The sequence below is a fragment of the Amblyomma maculatum genome, chromosome 3 (genome assembly GCF_055883805.1).
Source record: "Amblyomma maculatum isolate TAMU_Amacu chromosome 3, ASM5588380v1, whole genome shotgun sequence".
In the NCBI taxonomy this organism is placed as follows: Eukaryota; Metazoa; Arthropoda; class Arachnida; order Ixodida; family Ixodidae; genus Amblyomma; species Amblyomma maculatum.
The window spans coordinates 145206267-145224833 of NC_139346.1; the positions used below are offsets into that span (position 1 = coordinate 145206267).

At 47.3% G+C, this 18567-nt stretch overlaps 1 protein-coding gene across 1 annotated transcript; it reads right to left on the minus strand.

Annotated features, from left to right (window-relative positions):
- Positions 1 to 1209: 1209 nt before the first annotated feature.
- Positions 1210 to 5758, minus strand: LOC146196249 (tetraspanin-33-like). Its single transcript, XM_084596958.1, has 3 exons — positions 5018 to 5758; positions 2253 to 2452; positions 1210 to 1345 (listed from the first exon to the last, which is right to left on the minus strand). Exons 1-3 carry the CDS (start codon positions 5756 to 5758, stop codon positions 1210 to 1212), a joined length of 1077 nt encoding a protein of 358 aa, XP_084453084.1.
- Between the last annotated feature and the right edge of the window lie 12809 nt (positions 5759 to 18567).

Sequence of the window (18567 nt, forward strand, 5' to 3'; positions counted from 1 at the left end):
TCTTGCCAAACGGTGATGCCAGACTGCCGAGCGTAATATACGGAGCATAGCCGCTGAGGTTGGGCCTATGGAAGAGTTCAGTCAACGGGGACCAACCGAAGAGGATCTGAAGGCACGTCGTGTGACTGATAATTCCATTCCGAGTTTCCGAACGCCTTCGAATATAATCATGGAGGTAATCAATTAGAAAGTGCAAGAGCGAACGACCACATGCCTGCGTGGGATATCCGAACCAATCACCATGCACCGATATCGCTTCCAGTGATCTGCCGAATGAGCTACGGCGAGTGTGGTTGTTTCGTTATACTAATTGATTACTTCTGTGATTGCATCATTATTTCGCATGAAATAAAAAAAAAAGCCTTCTTTGGTGTCAGTGGCTGCGCTTTCTGTGTACTTTAATGCCATTATTGTAATGAGTACCAGGATTAATGTCAGGGCAAAGGTTAATTAGCCAAATTAACATTAATACACCTGCCTTAACGAACCCTATTAGAGCGGGTTAGTACGTAAAACTTACGCTATGGCAAAATCACTTCACACGAGTTCATGTTTGCGATCGAATTTTCCAGGGCGGAGTCCCGTGCGAGTCAGCTATACCCTGAAACAATAAAAGTGCACTGAAGTAATGAAATTGAAATGACTCGCCTTGTCAATATTTAACATCACGCTTTCCTGCTTGTATATGAGCGCCAGATTGAATAAGTTTTCCTGGCAACGAAAAATAGTTAAAAAAACTGCTTAATTAATTTTTTGCAAATATCGGGAATAGGCTGAATGTAAATTAGCTGGGGTGTTTTTCGCAAGCACTGATGGACATATCGTTTGACAGGTGGAGCTGGTATGACTCGATTTACAACAGTGAGAGTGATCTATATGCTCGGTTTCTCATTCTGTTTCTAATACGTAAATTAGGAGTGATCTGATCTGATCACCATGAAGTGATCTGATAGCAACACGACTGTGTTGCTTTGCGCATGCTGTGTCGACCGTGGTATAAGAATCGTATAGGAACACAATTATGTAGCGTGCGTCATCGTGATTAACTCAGGTCGTCGTTACCTTTCATTGTGCTGTAAACATCTTGAGATACGGACGTGTATCTTTAATGCTGAACAAAAACGAATACGCAGGGAACGGATGCTGTCATGATCTCGAGTGTATTGTGAAATAAAGTTCTGGTGTGTGAATGGGGGGGGGGGGGGGGGGTCATTTGGCAGCCTTCTGGAGTAGAGCCCACAGGTCTGGGGGGTGCTGCTCGGAGCGGCTCTGGCGGCGTACCTTGGCCTGCTGCAGGCCGCTGGTGTCCCTGGCCACCATGATGGCCTGGCCCTCCTCCAGTCGCCTGCAACAACCATTGAGTAGCAGGGGATGATACTCCGATCGCAACGTTTGTCTCGTGCTTCCTGCCAACAGTGACCACTGGTTAGCCTCCCAAGCGCCATTCAATTTCGCTATTCGGTGGAATTATTATGTCGGTCGTTACCTCGCTGTCCCGCCGTCACCTGCTGGACTGCTTGAACCGTCCACGTACACTTTGGATGACGATTTATGAACGGAGCTATTGGGGCAGTTAAGGCAGATTATATAACGAAAAACTGTAGGGGGCTTGAGTGCGACTACCTAGCTATTGGGTGCTAATGCCACAATAAAATGTTGAAGAGAATAAAACAGCGCCACTGAAGACGGGACAAAAGAGAAAAAAGTTCATGCGTCGACGAAAAGAGTTTAAAAAAAAAAACAAGAAAAGGAAATCGCACAACCACACAACCAGATTGAAACCAAGCAACGTCACAGCGCATGCGTTTGTCCCTCTTCTCTCCCACCTTCTATACAGCTATTTATTCTATTCTGTGTGTAATTAGTCTGTTCGCTCTCTTCTCAAATAAGGTGTTACTCTTCTGTCAATGGACCTTTGCTTTCGACGTTTGGACAAAATCGGAAAGGCTATCGGAACTTCTGTCTGACCATTGCGGCAACCACGGCCTGAACCTGCAGCTGCCTAGCTACAATAAGGAAACTTAGCAACTACATTACGGAACTGAAAAAGACAGTCGATATTTATAACGGAAATAATACCTTGAATGATTCCTCTTCATGGCATGCGAGCACTTGCAAAGCAAAACCGCATTATTGCCAGCCTTCGTAAATTAGATAGCTGGATTCTTTCAAAGTGACAAGGATAACTTAAGATCATAGCAAAAACGGAGCGCAGCGGGGCGTTGCACTTCGTCGGCAAGTGTCGCACGCACCGGTAGTAGATGTCGTAGATGGCGGACAGCGTGAGCACCTGCTCGCGCGTTGCGATGGCCAGGGCCACGAGGAACAGTGTGGCCAGACAGAGCCCCAGCACTAGCATGGAGGCCGGGAAGACGCGCTCTGTCATGCGCGTGAAAAGTGCGTCCGAACAGCTGCGCGTGTACACGCGCTGCCACGCCACCTGGTCCGAGGCCTGGGCAACGAGCGGTGGTTGTTGTCGTCAATTGTAAGGGATGAAAACGATTACCATTGTCCTACACGCACGGGGAACACGTGCAGGTAGAGGTTCTTTTAAAAGCATGCGCGTCACTAACATCGAAATCACGAAACGTGAGCGGCATTTAGGTAGTCACACCCCACGTGGGCTGGCAGGAGCTGCCAACTTGGGTCTCTCGTTTCACATGGGACGGTTACGTCAGAATCAGCCGGCTGGACCCTGGCATTCACGTTACCCCTGTAGGCCACTAAAGCACGTTCATACGGCTTGGTTAAAGCGGGGCTTTATATGTAGGCTGAGGAAGAAGGAAAAGAGAAGAACGCTCGGTTACCCGCAGCTAATGCTTTCGCTCAATATTTGGTTCAGCAGCATTGAACCCTTATTATTTTAATTTTCGGAGTCCCTCTGTGACAAGTCACGGGAGACATATCGATGTCAGACATGCGAAATGCAGAAAATCTTTGTTGGCCACTGCGAGATTTATTGCTCAGTGAGTGTGGGTCCTCGTTGCATTCATTCTATGGATCTATTTAGGAGGCTTTTAAAGAGCTGGATTGTTTTCCTGGGCAGATTTCATGACACGAATCCGCCACGCATCATAATTGAGAATGTCAAAGCAGCTTTAGTCACTGTGGAGACATGTCGGGACCCCGTAGATAGAAATAGTATAGTTAATCATTTTGGTGGGTATAGTTGAAGTTTCCTCCTTATGTTCGCATGCTCATGAAAGAGTCTGTAAAATTTTTATCCTACTGGATACTGATTTGAGACATGAAGAGAAAAAGGTGCAGCTAAGTGTAGTTAGGGGAAATTTGTTATAAGTCATGCTACATTACTAGCTGAGTATTTAATAAGCCTTGCGGAGATAGCTACCATCCCGCCGTAATACGCTTCATTCTTACACTCAGCCGAATATCGGTTACGAAAGAGCCTTTCATTTTTTTAGGGTAGGGTTTGCTGCATTTCTGCTGTGTGCTGCAATAAGGCTTTTAATAATCATTATGAGTAGCACGAAGACAAAACTGTCCGCCGGATTTCTGAAGCCTCTGCCACCTACCGCGGTTGGTAAACGGAAGTGCCACCGGTTACCTGCGCGGTTGCAAGCTGGCCAGTGTAGACAAAACGGAAGAGTCGGGTACAATAAGAATCGGCAGTTTGCTTCTCATTGTAAACAAGCGCAGACATTTATTGTTATCAGTCAAATAGGGCACCTTGAGGTTTTGGTAAAACAGGATGTTAGGATAAATTGTGCATTTAAAGTAAAATGTTAGCGCTGTACACAACAGAAGAGAGACCGATGACAACGGGCGCTCCACAAGGCATGTTGTTTGGGATACCTTAAAAGACGATGACTTCAAAGGTTGGAGCCGAATCTTCGCTTACCTGCTGGGCAACAAAAATTGTGAGTGTCCGCAGTAAAAATGTCTTGACACTTGGCCTTGCGAAGATTTTCTGGGCAATCTTTGGAGTTCTAAGTGCTTAGACGACGAATTTTTACTGCAGCTTAGCAAGGTTAACATGTGGTAGTGGAAAATCTCTACTTCCTGGACGCAGTGAACGCGCTTGTAGTTTACAAAAAAAAAATGGTGGGCTGCACTTCTGTGAACACTTTATTGACGTTCTTCAAGGAACAACTTCGCTTAAAGAAATAAAGGCATAGTAGATGTGTGAACAAAATGCTCGGCAATGCATGTTTAAACTCACAGATCTCAACTCTACATAAGTGAGGTCTAAAGCTTATGTCCTCTCTAAGAATCTAGAATAACAACAGATTCCAGTGGCTAGATAACTCAACCGCAAATTTTGTTTGGTGATTAGCTGCGAGGTTTTCCCCGTTATTGCGAGTAAACAGTAAAACGTTCTAGCCAGTCTTGTCTTTGGTAGAGTCTGTCCTTTGGCGGTATCGAAGAAATCAAAGTCATCTATCTGGATAGGATTTTACAGCCCTTAAGACAACTCTTGTTGTCTCTACAGTCATTTCATTCCGCTGTGACATTTCATTGTTAACTGCATTCCCTCCTTACGGTTATCTGAAATCAAAACCTTGCGCCTGCGGCAGGGTAGACCCTCTGGGGTAGCAGCATTATAGGAGCACCTGACAAACCAAATTATTTGTTCAATCGTCACCGTCCCCCGTCCGCACACCGCGCACATAACATCTGCTTTGGTCTTGCCGTCGATCATCGCTTATCATTTCTCACTGTGCAGCGCCTCCGCACGCGTCTCAAAGAGCCGGGCACTCGTAGGACCAGTCCTGCTAGATATTTTTTTTTTTCACAGCAAATATTCACGTTGGTGATAAGAATTTTTGCTGAACTGTGCGATGAATTTTCGGCAGCACCATATGAGATGTTATCCGTTAAAGCATAATAACCACATATGAGTCGCGCCTCTGAATGGTAGCTCAGTATGAAGAGACTTATTTTCAGAACTGTTTACTATTTCAGCGACTTGTGGCATCTGCCCTCTAATTAGGTATGAAGACGTTCGTGTGAAACTTCGCGGTTTGCAGTCGGTGCTCGTTAGCGCCACGTGACCCACCTGGAGCACGTTGCTGGCGCAATCGACGGAGGGCAGCTGTCCGGCCGACTCATTGCTGCGGCAGCACGAAGCCGGCACGTGGCAGCGCTCGCGGCTCAGGTTGGCCGAGTCGCAGGTGAAGTACGGGTTCAGGTTCCAGTCGCGGAATCCCTCGGAAGAGACGCCGCAGCAGTGGTACTTAATCTGCATCCAGTCCACGAAGCCCTGCAGCTCGGCACTGTCCCGGTAGGCGGCGATCATGTCGCGTGACACGGATCCCTCCACGTAGCGACGTGCCGCCGAAGGCAACGCGAACACGACACCCGCTGAGACGAGCAGCAGTAGCGCTAGCACGCTCAGCAGGCGCACGTACACGTTGAGGAAGGTGACGTTCTCGCGCAGGGCGCCCAGGAAACCGAATGAGGCGGTGACAAACGTCACGCTGGACAGGAACACGGCGGCTATCTCGGGCCTCTGGAAGAGCACCACCACGAAGTTGCGCGCTGGCGCCCCAGGTGGCGCCGAGTGCGTCAGCAGCGTGTACAGCGAGCTCAGGAAGCCCAGCAGGCAGAACAGCAGCACTAGCATGTTGAAGAAGATGAGTGGCAGCCGCACGTAATTGCTCACATCCTCGACGGCGGTCGTCGACAGCGCCTCGGTGTCGATTAAGTTGTCACTAGCTTCGTCCTTGGAGACATCGCCCGACTGCGGCTGATTCTTGCCTGCCGGCTTGGCGGACACGACCGGTCCGGCCTTCGCCATCTCTCTTCTTCGTCCTCTTCTGCTTCTGCCGGGCCGCAAGCGCTCGCGATGACCGTTCTGTCTTCCGTGATCATCGGGCGGTACGGACAGTATCGACCACAGCCATAGCTCTCGAAACTTGCAATTATGTGAGCCCTTTGGACCTCAAGCTCCGCTGAAAATTAGTCAATGGTCACAACACACCTTGGAAGGTTTATGATACGGCAGAAAGAGATAGATTGCTATGAACTGCGGCATGAATAGCTTTGCTATAAACTCTTCGTAATCTCGCAAAATGTGAGTTGACACAAATGATGATTGCGCGGTTAGATGATCGAAGGTTAAAAGGTGGTTTTAAAAGCCGGAAATGGCGATGCCATCGGATGGGGCACCAAAGCGTTTAGATTCCTTTCATTTTTCACGAATCCGAAGTATCTCTCTTCGGCCTGGTGTTACAAAACGCAGCAGCAGCCCGACTACTGCGCCGGAGTATCCGTGTTCGATCCCGACCGCGGCGGCGGCGTTTCGATGGAGGAGATATAAAGAGGCGTCTGTGTGCTGTGCGATGTCAGCGCACGTTAAAGATCCCCGGGTGCACCGCTAGCACGGTGTGTAGTTGTGGCTGTAGGAGAAAAGGAAATGCACGGGACTGCTACTGGCTCTAGCCACCTCCGCTGCCTGGGGGGAGGTGGTGAAGGGTGGCAGTTCCTGGCCTGGCCCTACGGGGCTGGGACGGTAGGTCAACGCCGCTTGCGGGGGGGGGGGGGGGGGCTAACCAGCCACTGATTTTTATTTGTTGTAGGCCGTCATTGCACCCGCCACAGCTTCGGTGGTGGTGGACGACGGCTGTTGTTGCGGCGCTCGTCTTCTCTCCCTCTTCTTTTTTTTCTTGTCTATTTTCTCTTCTGTCCGCACGAGGCAGCGGAGGTGGCTCAGCTACAGAGCCAGTAGCAGGCCCGTGAATTGTGTTGTGCGATCTCAGTGCACGTTAAAGAACCCCAGGTGGTCGAAATTTCTGGAGTCCTCCACTACGGCGTCTCTCATAGCCGGAGTTGCTTTGGGACGTTAAACCCCACAAACCAACCAACCATTCGAAAAGCAAAGCGCCCGTGTGCTGTGCGATGTCAGTGCACGTTAAAGAACCCCAGGTGGTCGAAATTTCCGGAGTCCTCCACTACGGCGTCTCTCATAGCCTGAGTTGCATTGGGACGTTAAACCCCACAAACCAACCAACCAACCAACCATTTTCTTTTCTTTCTTTCTACAGCCACAACAACAACAACAGCCTCCGCTGCCTGATTGATTTATAGAAAGGGAAAAGGCGTTGTAACTGTCTCACTTGTTTTCTGTGGACACTTCAACGACGCCGCAAGGGAAGGGAAAAAGGTGGGAGTGGAAAGAGAGAAAGAGGAGCCGTAGTGGAGGGCTACGGAGTAATTTCGACCACCTGGGGATCTTTAACGTGCGCTGACATCGCACAGCACACGGACGCCTCTTCGTTTCGCCTCCATCGAAACGCAGCCGCCGAGGTCGGGTTCGAACCCGGGTACTCCGGCACAGTAGTCGGGCGTCTTACCACTGCACCACCACGGCGGGGCTCCCCGCTGCCTCGTGCAGACAGAAGAGACAATAGAGATGAAAAGGAAGAGGAAGAGAAAGACGCGCACCGCAAAAAAAGAAAAAAACGCGATTGAAGCGTCCACAGAAAACAAGTGAGACAGTTACCGCGCCTTTTCCCTTCCTATAAATCAATCTGTTTTTCTTTTTTTGCGGTGAGCGTCTTTCTCTACCTCCGCTGCCTCGTGCAGACAGAAGAGAAAATAGAGATGAAAAGGAAGAGGGAGAGAAAGACGCGCACCGCAAAAAAACAGATTGATTTATAGGAAGGGAAAAGGCGCGGTAACTGTCTCACTTGTTTTCTGTGGACACTTCAATCGCGCCGTAAGGGAAGGGAGGAAGATGGGAGTGAAAGTGGAAAGAGAGAAAGAGGAGCCGTAGTGGAGGGCTAAGGAGCAATTTCGCCCACCTAAGAATCTTTAACGTGCGCTGACATCGCACATCACACGGACGTCTCTTCGTTTCGCCTCCATCACGGTTTCGCCTCCCTTCGCCGTAAGGGAAGGGAGGAAGGTGGGAGTGAATGTGGAAAGAGAGGGCCCTCCGTACATGGAGGGGGCTCTACATGTATGGAGGGCCCTCTTGCAAAGCAAAGGAAAGCCCTTGGAGGGCTATCCGAGCGAGAGCGAGAGTAATGATCTTGCGCTGGTCCGTATAGGAGGTACCAGGGAGTAGTTTCTCCCAGAAATCTAGGGCCACCTCTGTACAAGATGAGGGAATGAGGGGCAGGTGAGTAGTGTGCGTAGAAAGTCGCCGGGTTTGCCACAGAGCTTCTAGGAAGAAGAAAACTGGCCGGGAAAGCGGGCGTGGAGAAGGATGGGGTATGGGGATGTGCGCCTTTGTAGCTTGCGCCAATGGGCAGCTAGTGTTATTATGAGATTCGGGGCAGGGGGTGCGTAAACCCTCCTGTTTTCACGGTAGTATAGGTAAGGATTTCACGAAATGACAGCAGACACTCCCCGGCATCTGAGGAAGACCGTTCCTCCCCAGCTTGGAAAGTGAGACCTCGGGCCAAGGAGTGAGCCTCCTCATTACTGGAAAGACCCGCATGCGCGGGTGTCCAAATAAGGGTGACAGATTGTCGGGGTTGCCAAAAACACAAAAGGTTGTGGGTGTTGGGGGACGCTAAACCATTGGCAAAGTTAGGGAGTGTATTATTTTCGTGGCGGGTGTGGATGTCATGGCTAGCACAATGGCTGCCTCCTCTGCCTCTGTTGCAGAATCGTTGAGAATTGAGCAAGCAGAGAGAAGTTTTGCATGATGGTTGTATCTGCTAGTACCTTATGGTGAGCGTTTGCATAAGTGGCCGCGTCGACATATGCTACATTGCGGTCTTCCCCATATTGCCTGTGTAAGACTTGTGCCTTGGCTGTTTTGCGGTTCCCGTCCCGTTCCGGGTTCCTGCTTTTAGGCAACGGGGCACTAAAAGTTTAGAGCGAATTGCAGGCGGAAATTGGGGGCCTCCAGATGGGAGTCCGATTGGGGATATGTGCTGAGAAGGGCAGTGTGCGACCTGTTGGTGTACGCGAAAGACACCTGATTTACTGATTGATTGATTTATAGGAAAGGAAAGGCGGGGTAACTGTCTCACTTGTTCCCTGTGGACACCTCAATCGCGCCGTAAGGGAAGGGAGGAAGGTGGGATTCAAAGTGGAAGGAGAAAGAGGAGCCGTAGTGGAGGGCTACGGAGTAATTTCGACCACCTGGGGATCTTTAACGTGCGCCCACATCGCACAGCACACGGACGCCTCTTCGCTTCGCCTCCATCGAAGCAAAGACACCTGAACCGAGCCGCAAGGAAAAGGAAGAAGATGGGAGGGAAAGAGGAAAGAGAGAGAGAGAGAGGTACCGTATAGTGGAGGGCTTTGGACCACAGCGCTACAAGGGTTTTCGCCCCATCGTACTTTAGGGGTCCAAATTGCCCCTATCATTTTTTTTCAGACTGAATTTGGTTGATTACCTCTCCTCACACCCTTTCTAACCATTCCCACCCATTTTTCGCGCGCACATCACGTTAACGTTCAAACATTTAAACTTTTCTGCACGTGGAAGTTAGGCTTACGTCACCGCAAGTCGAGTACTACGTGACCCACTTTGGACGTCGACATTACCTCTCCCGGTTTGGGCGTCTCATTGACTTAATTGTCTTTAAAGACTTTTAAATAATTAACCCTCGTGCACCTATCGATTTTTCAGACGAGATTTTTAGATGCTCGATCTGATGCAAACATTCTTTTTCCTATAAACTAATTCTTTCAAGCGTAATTATGCGGGCAAGCTCGTGATGACACGAAACCGCATAGCCAAACAATGCGTACTGATTAATAATGTTTATTTTTTCATAAAATATATGAGGGGGGCCGTGGGTAAAATCTGCAAGATAGCTTGACAAGAGCCCACGGTTCCCTCTACAAAGTGATACAAAGGCACACGTGAACACATACAATAGAAATGTATTATTTATGGCTGGACAAAGCAGTGAAAAAAATTTAAAGCTGTTTACATTCACGGCAAACAAAGGGGCATAGTTCGCGAGACGTAGTCCGACGTAAATCAATTTCATAGTCATTAAGCTCAATAAGAAAAGTAGGCAGAATGTGGGAGAATTTTTCCCTGGAATAATTGGCACAAGGAGAGAGTGCCTTCCGATATTCAGGGTGACGCGTAGTATAGGAAGTCGTTTTGTAGCGAAAGCTACATTGGCCGCGATGCAGCGATTTCGCCGTGGCACCAATTTCAACCGTAGTTGCACCGCTCTCGCTGCCGCTGTCTAGCAGCCACCTCCTCGCCATCTAGCGTGTATACGATCAGAACATTTTGCCGTGTGTAAGACAGGCCACTAGTGCGCATGCGCGAAAACCGGATAAGAACAATAGGAATAACGGAGGCTAACCAAGCTAAACCACGTTGTCGGTGATTTCACTCGCGTAATTTTTCCAGGCCACCATTTCACCACGTCATCACGTACCGAGCTAACCCACACACGATCACCAGCAGCAAACAACCACTGCACACCTCTGCGTTTATCAGCAGACGTTTTTACTGTCAGCCTTCGTACTCATTGCATCCACAGTGCTCGGTTTTAGTAACGACAATCGAGTCCGCAGTTTCCTTCAAGAAATAATTCGGCGGGTGTTCTTTCCGTGAAAGTATGCGGTGTAGTTATATATAAGAAAACGAAGTTGTCAATTCTGTGCTGCAGCGACCTGTAAGTTGCCTCTTACTTCATTTCCCAGCAGCTGCTTAAGCAATGCATTCTTAACTGTTTGCACTGCACGCTCTTGCCGCTCCATTAGATTGTGGGCGGTAGGGTGGCGTGAGCGTATGCTTAATTCCGTTTGCTTTAGGAAATTCTTGGAATTAAGCTGCTCAAAACTGCGGACCGTTATCGGTTACTACTTCTACCGGCAACCCATGTGAAGCAAACCAGGAACGAACACATTCAACCGGTTTGACAGCGGTTGTCACTGTCACCGCTTTGATTTCTAACCATTTGTAATATGCATCAATCGCGACAAGGAACAACTTCCCTTTTTCTTCCGCGAAATCCAAATGTACCCGCTCCCATGAATTTTGGCAGTGTTGCCAGGGGGCTAAAGGTACTGGTTGTGCGGAGGGGAGAACAGACTGGAATATCTGACAATTCCGCAGACATTGCTCGATGGCATGATCAATGCCAGGCCACCACACCATGGATCTTGCTACAGCTTTCATTCTGGTTATGCCCAGATGTTGTTCATGCAATACATCCAGCACCTGATTCTGGAGGGACTCGGGAATGACCACTCTGTTTGTCCATATCAGGCAACCATTGTCTATACTAAGCTCAAATTGCCGAATGAAAAATGGTTTTAAGTGATCGGACACAGTTCTCGGCCAGCCATGCCATATCATGTCTCGAACCGCGCTCAACATTTTATCTCGCCAAGTTTCGCGTTCCACATCCTTTGCCGTCACAGGTAACTCATTCACAGACGAAAAATAAAAGATTTCCTCACACTGGTCCCCCGAGTCGGGTAGTAGCAAGCGAGACAATGCATCCGCAGCTTAATCTGGTAGGGATAGTTAGCCAAAAATGCCAGCCACCGATGCACTCTTGCAGTGGCTACCGCACTGCCCTGCCTTTTTGGATCAAGCAGAATAGTGAGTGGCTGATGGTCAGTCAAAATGTTAAACAACCGTCCGTATAAGCACTTGTGAAATTTTTTACAGCAAACGCAATGCTTAAGGCTTCTCTTTCTATTTGTCAGTAACCCGGGAGGGTAATGTGAGCTCCTCCATCGATCCTTCCTAGAGGTTGCAAAAAGAACGACAACGGCCCTCCAGGAATATACCAGGAGCTCCGCCAGCGAACCCACCGGAGAGGGTAGAAAGGGCTTCAACGTGACATCATGGAACACATAAAAAAAGAAGCTCGCCATTCAGCGAGAATTTCAAACCAGGCTCTGCCATGAGGCAAGTAAAGTACTCAAATCGAACGAGTGGACGATAATTGACTTAAAGCTCATTCATGCCAGACTGAAATTCTGCAACGACGGTCTGCGCGTGCTGAATGAGAAAGTACATGCTTTCATAGTCGACGTTTGGGCAGAAGACGCCGCAGCAGTACAAGAGTACGAGGAGACTGCCACACAGACAATGAGGCTCCTCAGCTGCCAAATCGAGGCCATTCAGGCTCCTGCTGCGCACAGTCTTTGTTTCATGACGACAGGAGTGGAGCTTCCTGTAGCAGCCGCATCAAGCAGCATCAGGATCGAATATCACAGAAAAGTGCAGCTCACGGCGGGAAAACAAAGCTTCCTTTCAGAAGTCATTCTCGGGACAGGTAGCAAGCTGCAAGGAAAGTTTCAAAGAAGTGACGCAACGTAGGGAAAATTTATGTAACGGCGCTATGAAATACTTCGAATCTTTCCAGACAACTTCAGCCATCTGCAGCCTCTTCTAGCTACACACCGCAGAAGCCCTTCAAAGCCTGAATCGCTGTTCGCCGAATCATTTATCAACGGAACCGCCGATTCTCACATTGTGCTTAAAGAGACACAAGTCAAAAGATCCACTGCGGTGATACCAATGCCTGACTTTAATTTTCCCGAGTCAGCTATAAAGGCCTAGTACACCGAACTATCGCAGAGAGTGATTGAGAAGAGTGATCATTCTATGTGGGCCCAGAGCGATGTCAGTAGGGACCGAGGAGCGGCTACGTATGCCCTGGCATAGCCGAGCTAAATCTCATCCATGTTTTATGTGCAGCTCGGCTAGGTTGTGGAAAAAGAGGTTTTCATTTAATTCACGCTTAAATGACACACTTAGCCTACAATGGTCTAATTTCCAAACAGGTATTACGTCTGCTTGAAGGAACAGGTCATTATGAGCATTATATGGGGCACCAAAAATAAGCCTAAGTATTTTTTTTTGGAGGACAGACACACTTTCCAAGTTTGTTACGGTGGCAGTAGCCCACACCAAAAAGCACAACAGAGGTGAGGAAAAAAAAAAGAGAATCATAGATAAGTTTTTTACGCCAAACCAGGTGATTCATTACGTCATTGAGGTTTTTGTTTCGAACGTGGTATTTAATACCCTTAAAATATTCTGTATTTACAAGAAATATTTGCATACATAAATATTTGTGTTGTCTTTCGCGCTTTGCTATGAAGGCTGGTTGGTCCTAGTTGAATAAACATGGACCTATATTCTGAGAGCGCGATGCGAACGGGAGGTGTCAGATTTACAGGCTCAACTCTTAAGGAAACTATAAAAACGGCATAATACGCGAGGTAAATTTTCTGCTTTTATGTATGCCCAGCATGCTAGCCAGATGACCAAAATGAGATTCATTGAAACAATTGCTTGCCAATATTTTAGAATGTGCAGGATGCCTCTATTTATGATGCATTCTTTGCTTCGTTCGAGCCAGCGCTCTAGTCTCACTCGCGCCTCTTCTTGTCCACGCTCACACCGTGCATGCTTGGTATGGCCGCATTTTTCTCTCTGCGTGATTGCTTTTGTATGTCTGGTTGACTTGCCGCTTAAAAAAAAGTGCCTATAAGTATGCCTGTGCCATAGCCTCTTCTTTGGTTGCATTCGCCATGCCTACCTTATTTAGGACATGACACAGTTGGATAGTAAAATAAATTTAAAGATATTTGCGCTTAGCATCAACAACTGGCGAGGATTCTGTGTGGTACACGATACCTCACCGATGTTACCGTGTGGGTGCTTATAAGTGCCGTAAGGAAATGAGGGCACAAACGTTTCCTCAGTGACAGCCAGTTATATTCGTGTTATTTCTTGCGCATGCATGCGATCACAGTATTAGAGAACATGTAGAAATTCCTGCAATTGGTTAATATGGGTGTAGCACGTATTACAAACAAAAGTTGACATTATTGACAGGAAGCTGCAAGATCTGCTGACATGTTTCTCGAGTTGTACTTATATTATCTTGTTCTAATGTTTATATAACGGGAAGTCGGGCTTAGTCACATATTAGTGAACTATACTCTCCTCGAAAAGTATAATTATTAATGCAGTACAAATCACTCAGAAAAGTATTGAAGTGATGTAATATCATTAAATTAATTGCAGTAATTATAATAATTGCACTGATATGTCTACTAGGGAGACGCAGCAGATGTGTCGACAATAGCGACACCAACGAAACAGCGCTGCAGTTGAAGGCTTGTTTCCAGCATCGACTGGCTGGAGACTTAAATGCAGAGGCGACTGATGTGTGAGGACCGCATAAGCGTCTTTTTTCACACTATTATTGTGGCTTAAACTTTATTTGTGTAAGCCGAGATAGTGTTGAAAAATACGATTTATATAAAAACGCTGCAAACCAAGCACAGGCCGCCTTATTTGACTTGGTGATAGAAGCATGTGTTTGACTAATGCGATTCAGATGGGGGTGTCAACACTTGCTCTTTCTCGGACACTCGAACGCACTTCGTTTAAGCTGAATCGGTTCAGACTTTTCACCCTTGACGTGTTCTTCAGGAATACGAGCCTCGGGTGCAAATTAAGCACTGTTGTGTTTGTCAGATAACAGACTGCACCATGCGTTCTTATATGACCACAACAAGCACGAATATCGTGTTCGGTTCTCTTTCTCAATGCCAATAGGTAAATATACTTGTAGAGCCCTCTATAGTTTATACAGAAGTGTACAGTTAAACATTTACTAAAATATTAAATCTAAAATTTCCGAGGAAATAACAGTATTCGGCTAAATCCCAAAGCCTTCGTCAAAACCGTGTGAAGCCGTGGTTGATATAACGTACTATCCTAAATATGCGAATATAATTTTCACATATTTTAATCGTAGTTGTTCCCAGTTCATAAAATTCAGCACAGCGCTCTCCTCTTAAGCCGATCTAAATAATTAAACACCGCAGTCAAGCCTTGAATCGAATTCTATACGCAAGAGAATCAGTTAACAGTAGACTGAGATTAAGCAAGAAAAAACAGCTTGCTTTTATTTGCCGATAGTTGTCTCTGCACAGTCGGGTATTTCCTTCAACGAGAAATAGTCTCTTCAGTGGGCATCGAAGGATCCTTTTCAATGCGTGGCGCCAATGCGCTTTTGCCTAGCTCCACTGCACCGTCGACTATTTCCATAATGCCGTTGAACATGCTTGAAAGAAGTCCATTTTCAGGGCCAAGGTGACCAATGGCGTCTGTAGGAACCGCAACTGGGTAGTAGACAGAATATAAAATGCAGCTACCCAACACCTCGGCTTAATTCCGCAGTCGACAGAGTATAGTACAAATAAATTTAGGAGAAAAATTCCTGCTATGTGGCACTTCCACTTCCATATACGCAAACTTTTCTCTCATAAAATATTCAAGAGAACGGTTGTGAGTATGTTGAACGACACGTTTGACAATAGGCCTTGATTTCCCACTTTTTATACGCGCCTATTCGTCGAGACACTTAAGTCTTATCATGGGCCGTTTGGTAATTGTAAATGTAAAAAGTCACGGCGATTTATTTTCCAACAATCAGACTATAATATAGGAAGCTTATAACAGTGTGTTGTGTCCTCCATGTGACTTCAGTGCATTCCGCGCTGAGCCGTTTGACCTTTTGCTGTAGCATTGAGCATTCTGGACTAAATTACTGCTGAAGGTATTGACCTTCTTGAAACATCAAATATTGATCTTTAGTACACCTCCGCCTAGGTGGTTTCAGTTCAGTCACGGGACCCTGCTACAGCGTAGAGCCTCCGTGTCCTCGCTCTCATGCGACCACCGTAGAAAAACCAATGGCGGCCGCAACTGTGCCGGGAGACACTAAGTCTAGCCTTACTGCGTTCTTTCACGCGACTTCACTACAGTGTGACCCTCACTATGTGTTTCCTGCAGCCTCAGGTGGTTGCCATTAGGCTGTACCCAGTGCAGCAAAAATGGCTCTACGACAATGCAGCCAGCCATGGAAGTATCGCTAACGCCTGCCACCCTGTACGGAGAAGAGTCGCTGTTGATCACCCGTGCTATTTTCCTTCAGCGTCGTGGAGACGCCGAAGGTGTTCACATTTGGGAAGCTGTTAGACCAGGGATAAACAACTGTTGGGTGATCGGCTTCTGATTAACAAGAAGCCAGCAGGTCTCACCCAGCTGCGCGTCAACTTGTGAACGAGGAGGTGACCTGAAGGTACACACTTTCGAAAGATTTATCTGAGTGACTCGGCCATGGAAGAGGAGAGAAGGGCGCTGCGAATGTATGCCAGACCTCGGTCAGCCGAGAAAGCGAATCAAGGAGCGTCGCTCACCCCACCCGAAGGCGGCGCCTAAGAACAAGTCCCTGTGACAGGCAAAAAAAAAAAAAGTCGGAAAATCGACGAATCAGTATAGCCAGACACTCTCATCAGGAGGATGTTCCTAATCCTGAATGGCTCCGAGTAGCTCTCTCAGGTCTGAGTTTGTTGGTATTTGTAACTTTCCAATGTTGCGAACACGTAAGTAGTGTTAATTCCCTGATTTCCCTAGACCCAGTATCCGGCCCACTTTCCTTCCTCAACGGGTGCAGCGGCGAAGATCCTGTACCCCATGCCTGATGCAACACGCTATACCAGAACGACGACGCGTAACATATAGTCCGTTCTTTCGCTCGGCGCAGTCTATTTAGTCGAGCTGGTAATAATTTACAAGATATGGATGGAGAGGTGCGCTGAATGGAGGGCTAATGTGTTAGGGGTTTCATATTTACCTAACAAATAAATAAAGTTGCAAATGCAGCATGATTAAGAAGATTGCAGGGTGCTTTTTTTCAGCGGGGCCTAACTGCTATTACCAGCTGCCACAGGCAATACGACTGACCGGCTGACAGAAAGTTGACATATATTCAGACACATTTACGGAGTACAGCCTGACAAATACATTCATTTTTCAGTTTTTATTCATCAGTATCTGCGTACTTTACCACAACCTTATGGAAAGAGCACGCAAAGCAGAAAAGTACGATTATGGTACTTGTATATAGTGAACGCTGGGACGGTCACCCTATCAGAGGATACAAGCCGTTTTCATCTCAGGGGACAACGCGGACATCTGCGGATTTGCTCCAAACGCACTTTGCTTAGCTTAAACGCCTAACCTGAAAATGTTTACGGCATAGTGCGACCGCAAAAACAAAACCCGTTGTTAGCTAGAAGAGCCAGATCTTTATTATTTTAACGTGTAGGCAATGTGGCCCTTGGGCTGAAAGCAATTTATAGAGTTGTCGAAATGCTAATTTTGAAGACCTACAAATTTTAACGCGAAAGCGTTAAGGGCCCCGTGCCGCAGAAACTCCGGTGTTGTCGTCGCGGTAGTAACGTGAAAATCAGGAGAAAGTAAAGAAACCGCAAAAATTTTGCGGAAACCCGCAGAGCCGAACATGGTTCCTTCGCACTGGAAGACGAACACGCAGCTACTCTGCCACAGAACATTTTTTTCTTTATTTCCTGTTATCAAAGATATTTACAGTGGGGCAAAGTCAAAGTGTAATACCACAAACAGCTCTAGCAAATGTAAGGGTTTCCAAAGTTTCAAAAACGCTTTAGGTTAGCCAGTTCACTCAAAACTGGCTTCCATTCAGGTTTCTCACTTTAGGTATTATAGATGGCGGTCAGGTTGTTGATACTTTCAATGAAATACTCCCTCGCTGAGCGAGCCTCCGCGTCCGCGTGTCTCACAGCCATTCTCGTTTTCCACACATTGTGGAGGCAAAGCAACACGAATAAGTCATGCGGTACACCCGCTTGATTATGGACCGGTAGGAACCGTATACCATAGGGTGTAATTGCCAAGTCCTTTTTTAAAGTCCTCTGCAAGATATCCCACAGGAAGACTGCATCCCAGCAATTAAGAAAAATATGGTCTATGGTTTCCGGCTTATGGCAAATCAAGCAGTCCACCGACCACAGAACAAAGACACCTTTTTCCCTCAACCACGGTTTAACAGGTAATGTACCACTGTGTAATAGGAAGAAAAACCTTTTTGCTGACGACCATGCTGGCATCTTTTTAACTCTTTTTAGGACATCCTACCTTCCCCTCCGTAGTGTAATGATCGATACAACAGCACTGTCATCATTACATCAAGCAGGCCCTTATACAGTTGCTTTTGGGTTACAGCGCTTAGGTATTCCATTGAGAATCTCACTTTTAAAATGTTAAAGGAAGCCACAACCTCGCGCAAAAAAGCACTCAGTCTTCTGCGTTTAAAGTTGCAAGTGCACACCAAAATTTCGTGTAAGTCTTGGTTCAGTCTAACTTTGAAAACTGTACGCAGGAAAGGGTCGGTTTTGTCCCGTAATAACTAAACCTGGATACTATTTGTCGTAAAAATAAACTGGCCAAACCAAGTCCTCCGCTTTTTACCGAGTGAAACACATTTGTGCGACTTGTTCTCTCCCAAACCGAACCCCAGACGAAAACCGTCAGCAATCGGTGAAATTTCTAGACGCCAACCCTTGACATGGACAATGCTTGCAAAATATACCAGACTTTCGAAACAATGAATAAATTGCCCCGCCGGGGTGGCGCAGTGGTTACGGCGCTCGACTACTGTTCCCAAGGACGCGGGATCAAATCCCGGCCTCGGCGGCAGCTTTTCGATGGAGGCGAAAAGCAAGGCGCCCGTGTGCTGTGCGATGTCAGTGCACGTTAAAGAACCCCAGGTGGTCGAAATTTCCGGAATCCTCCACTACGGCGTCTCTCATAGCCTG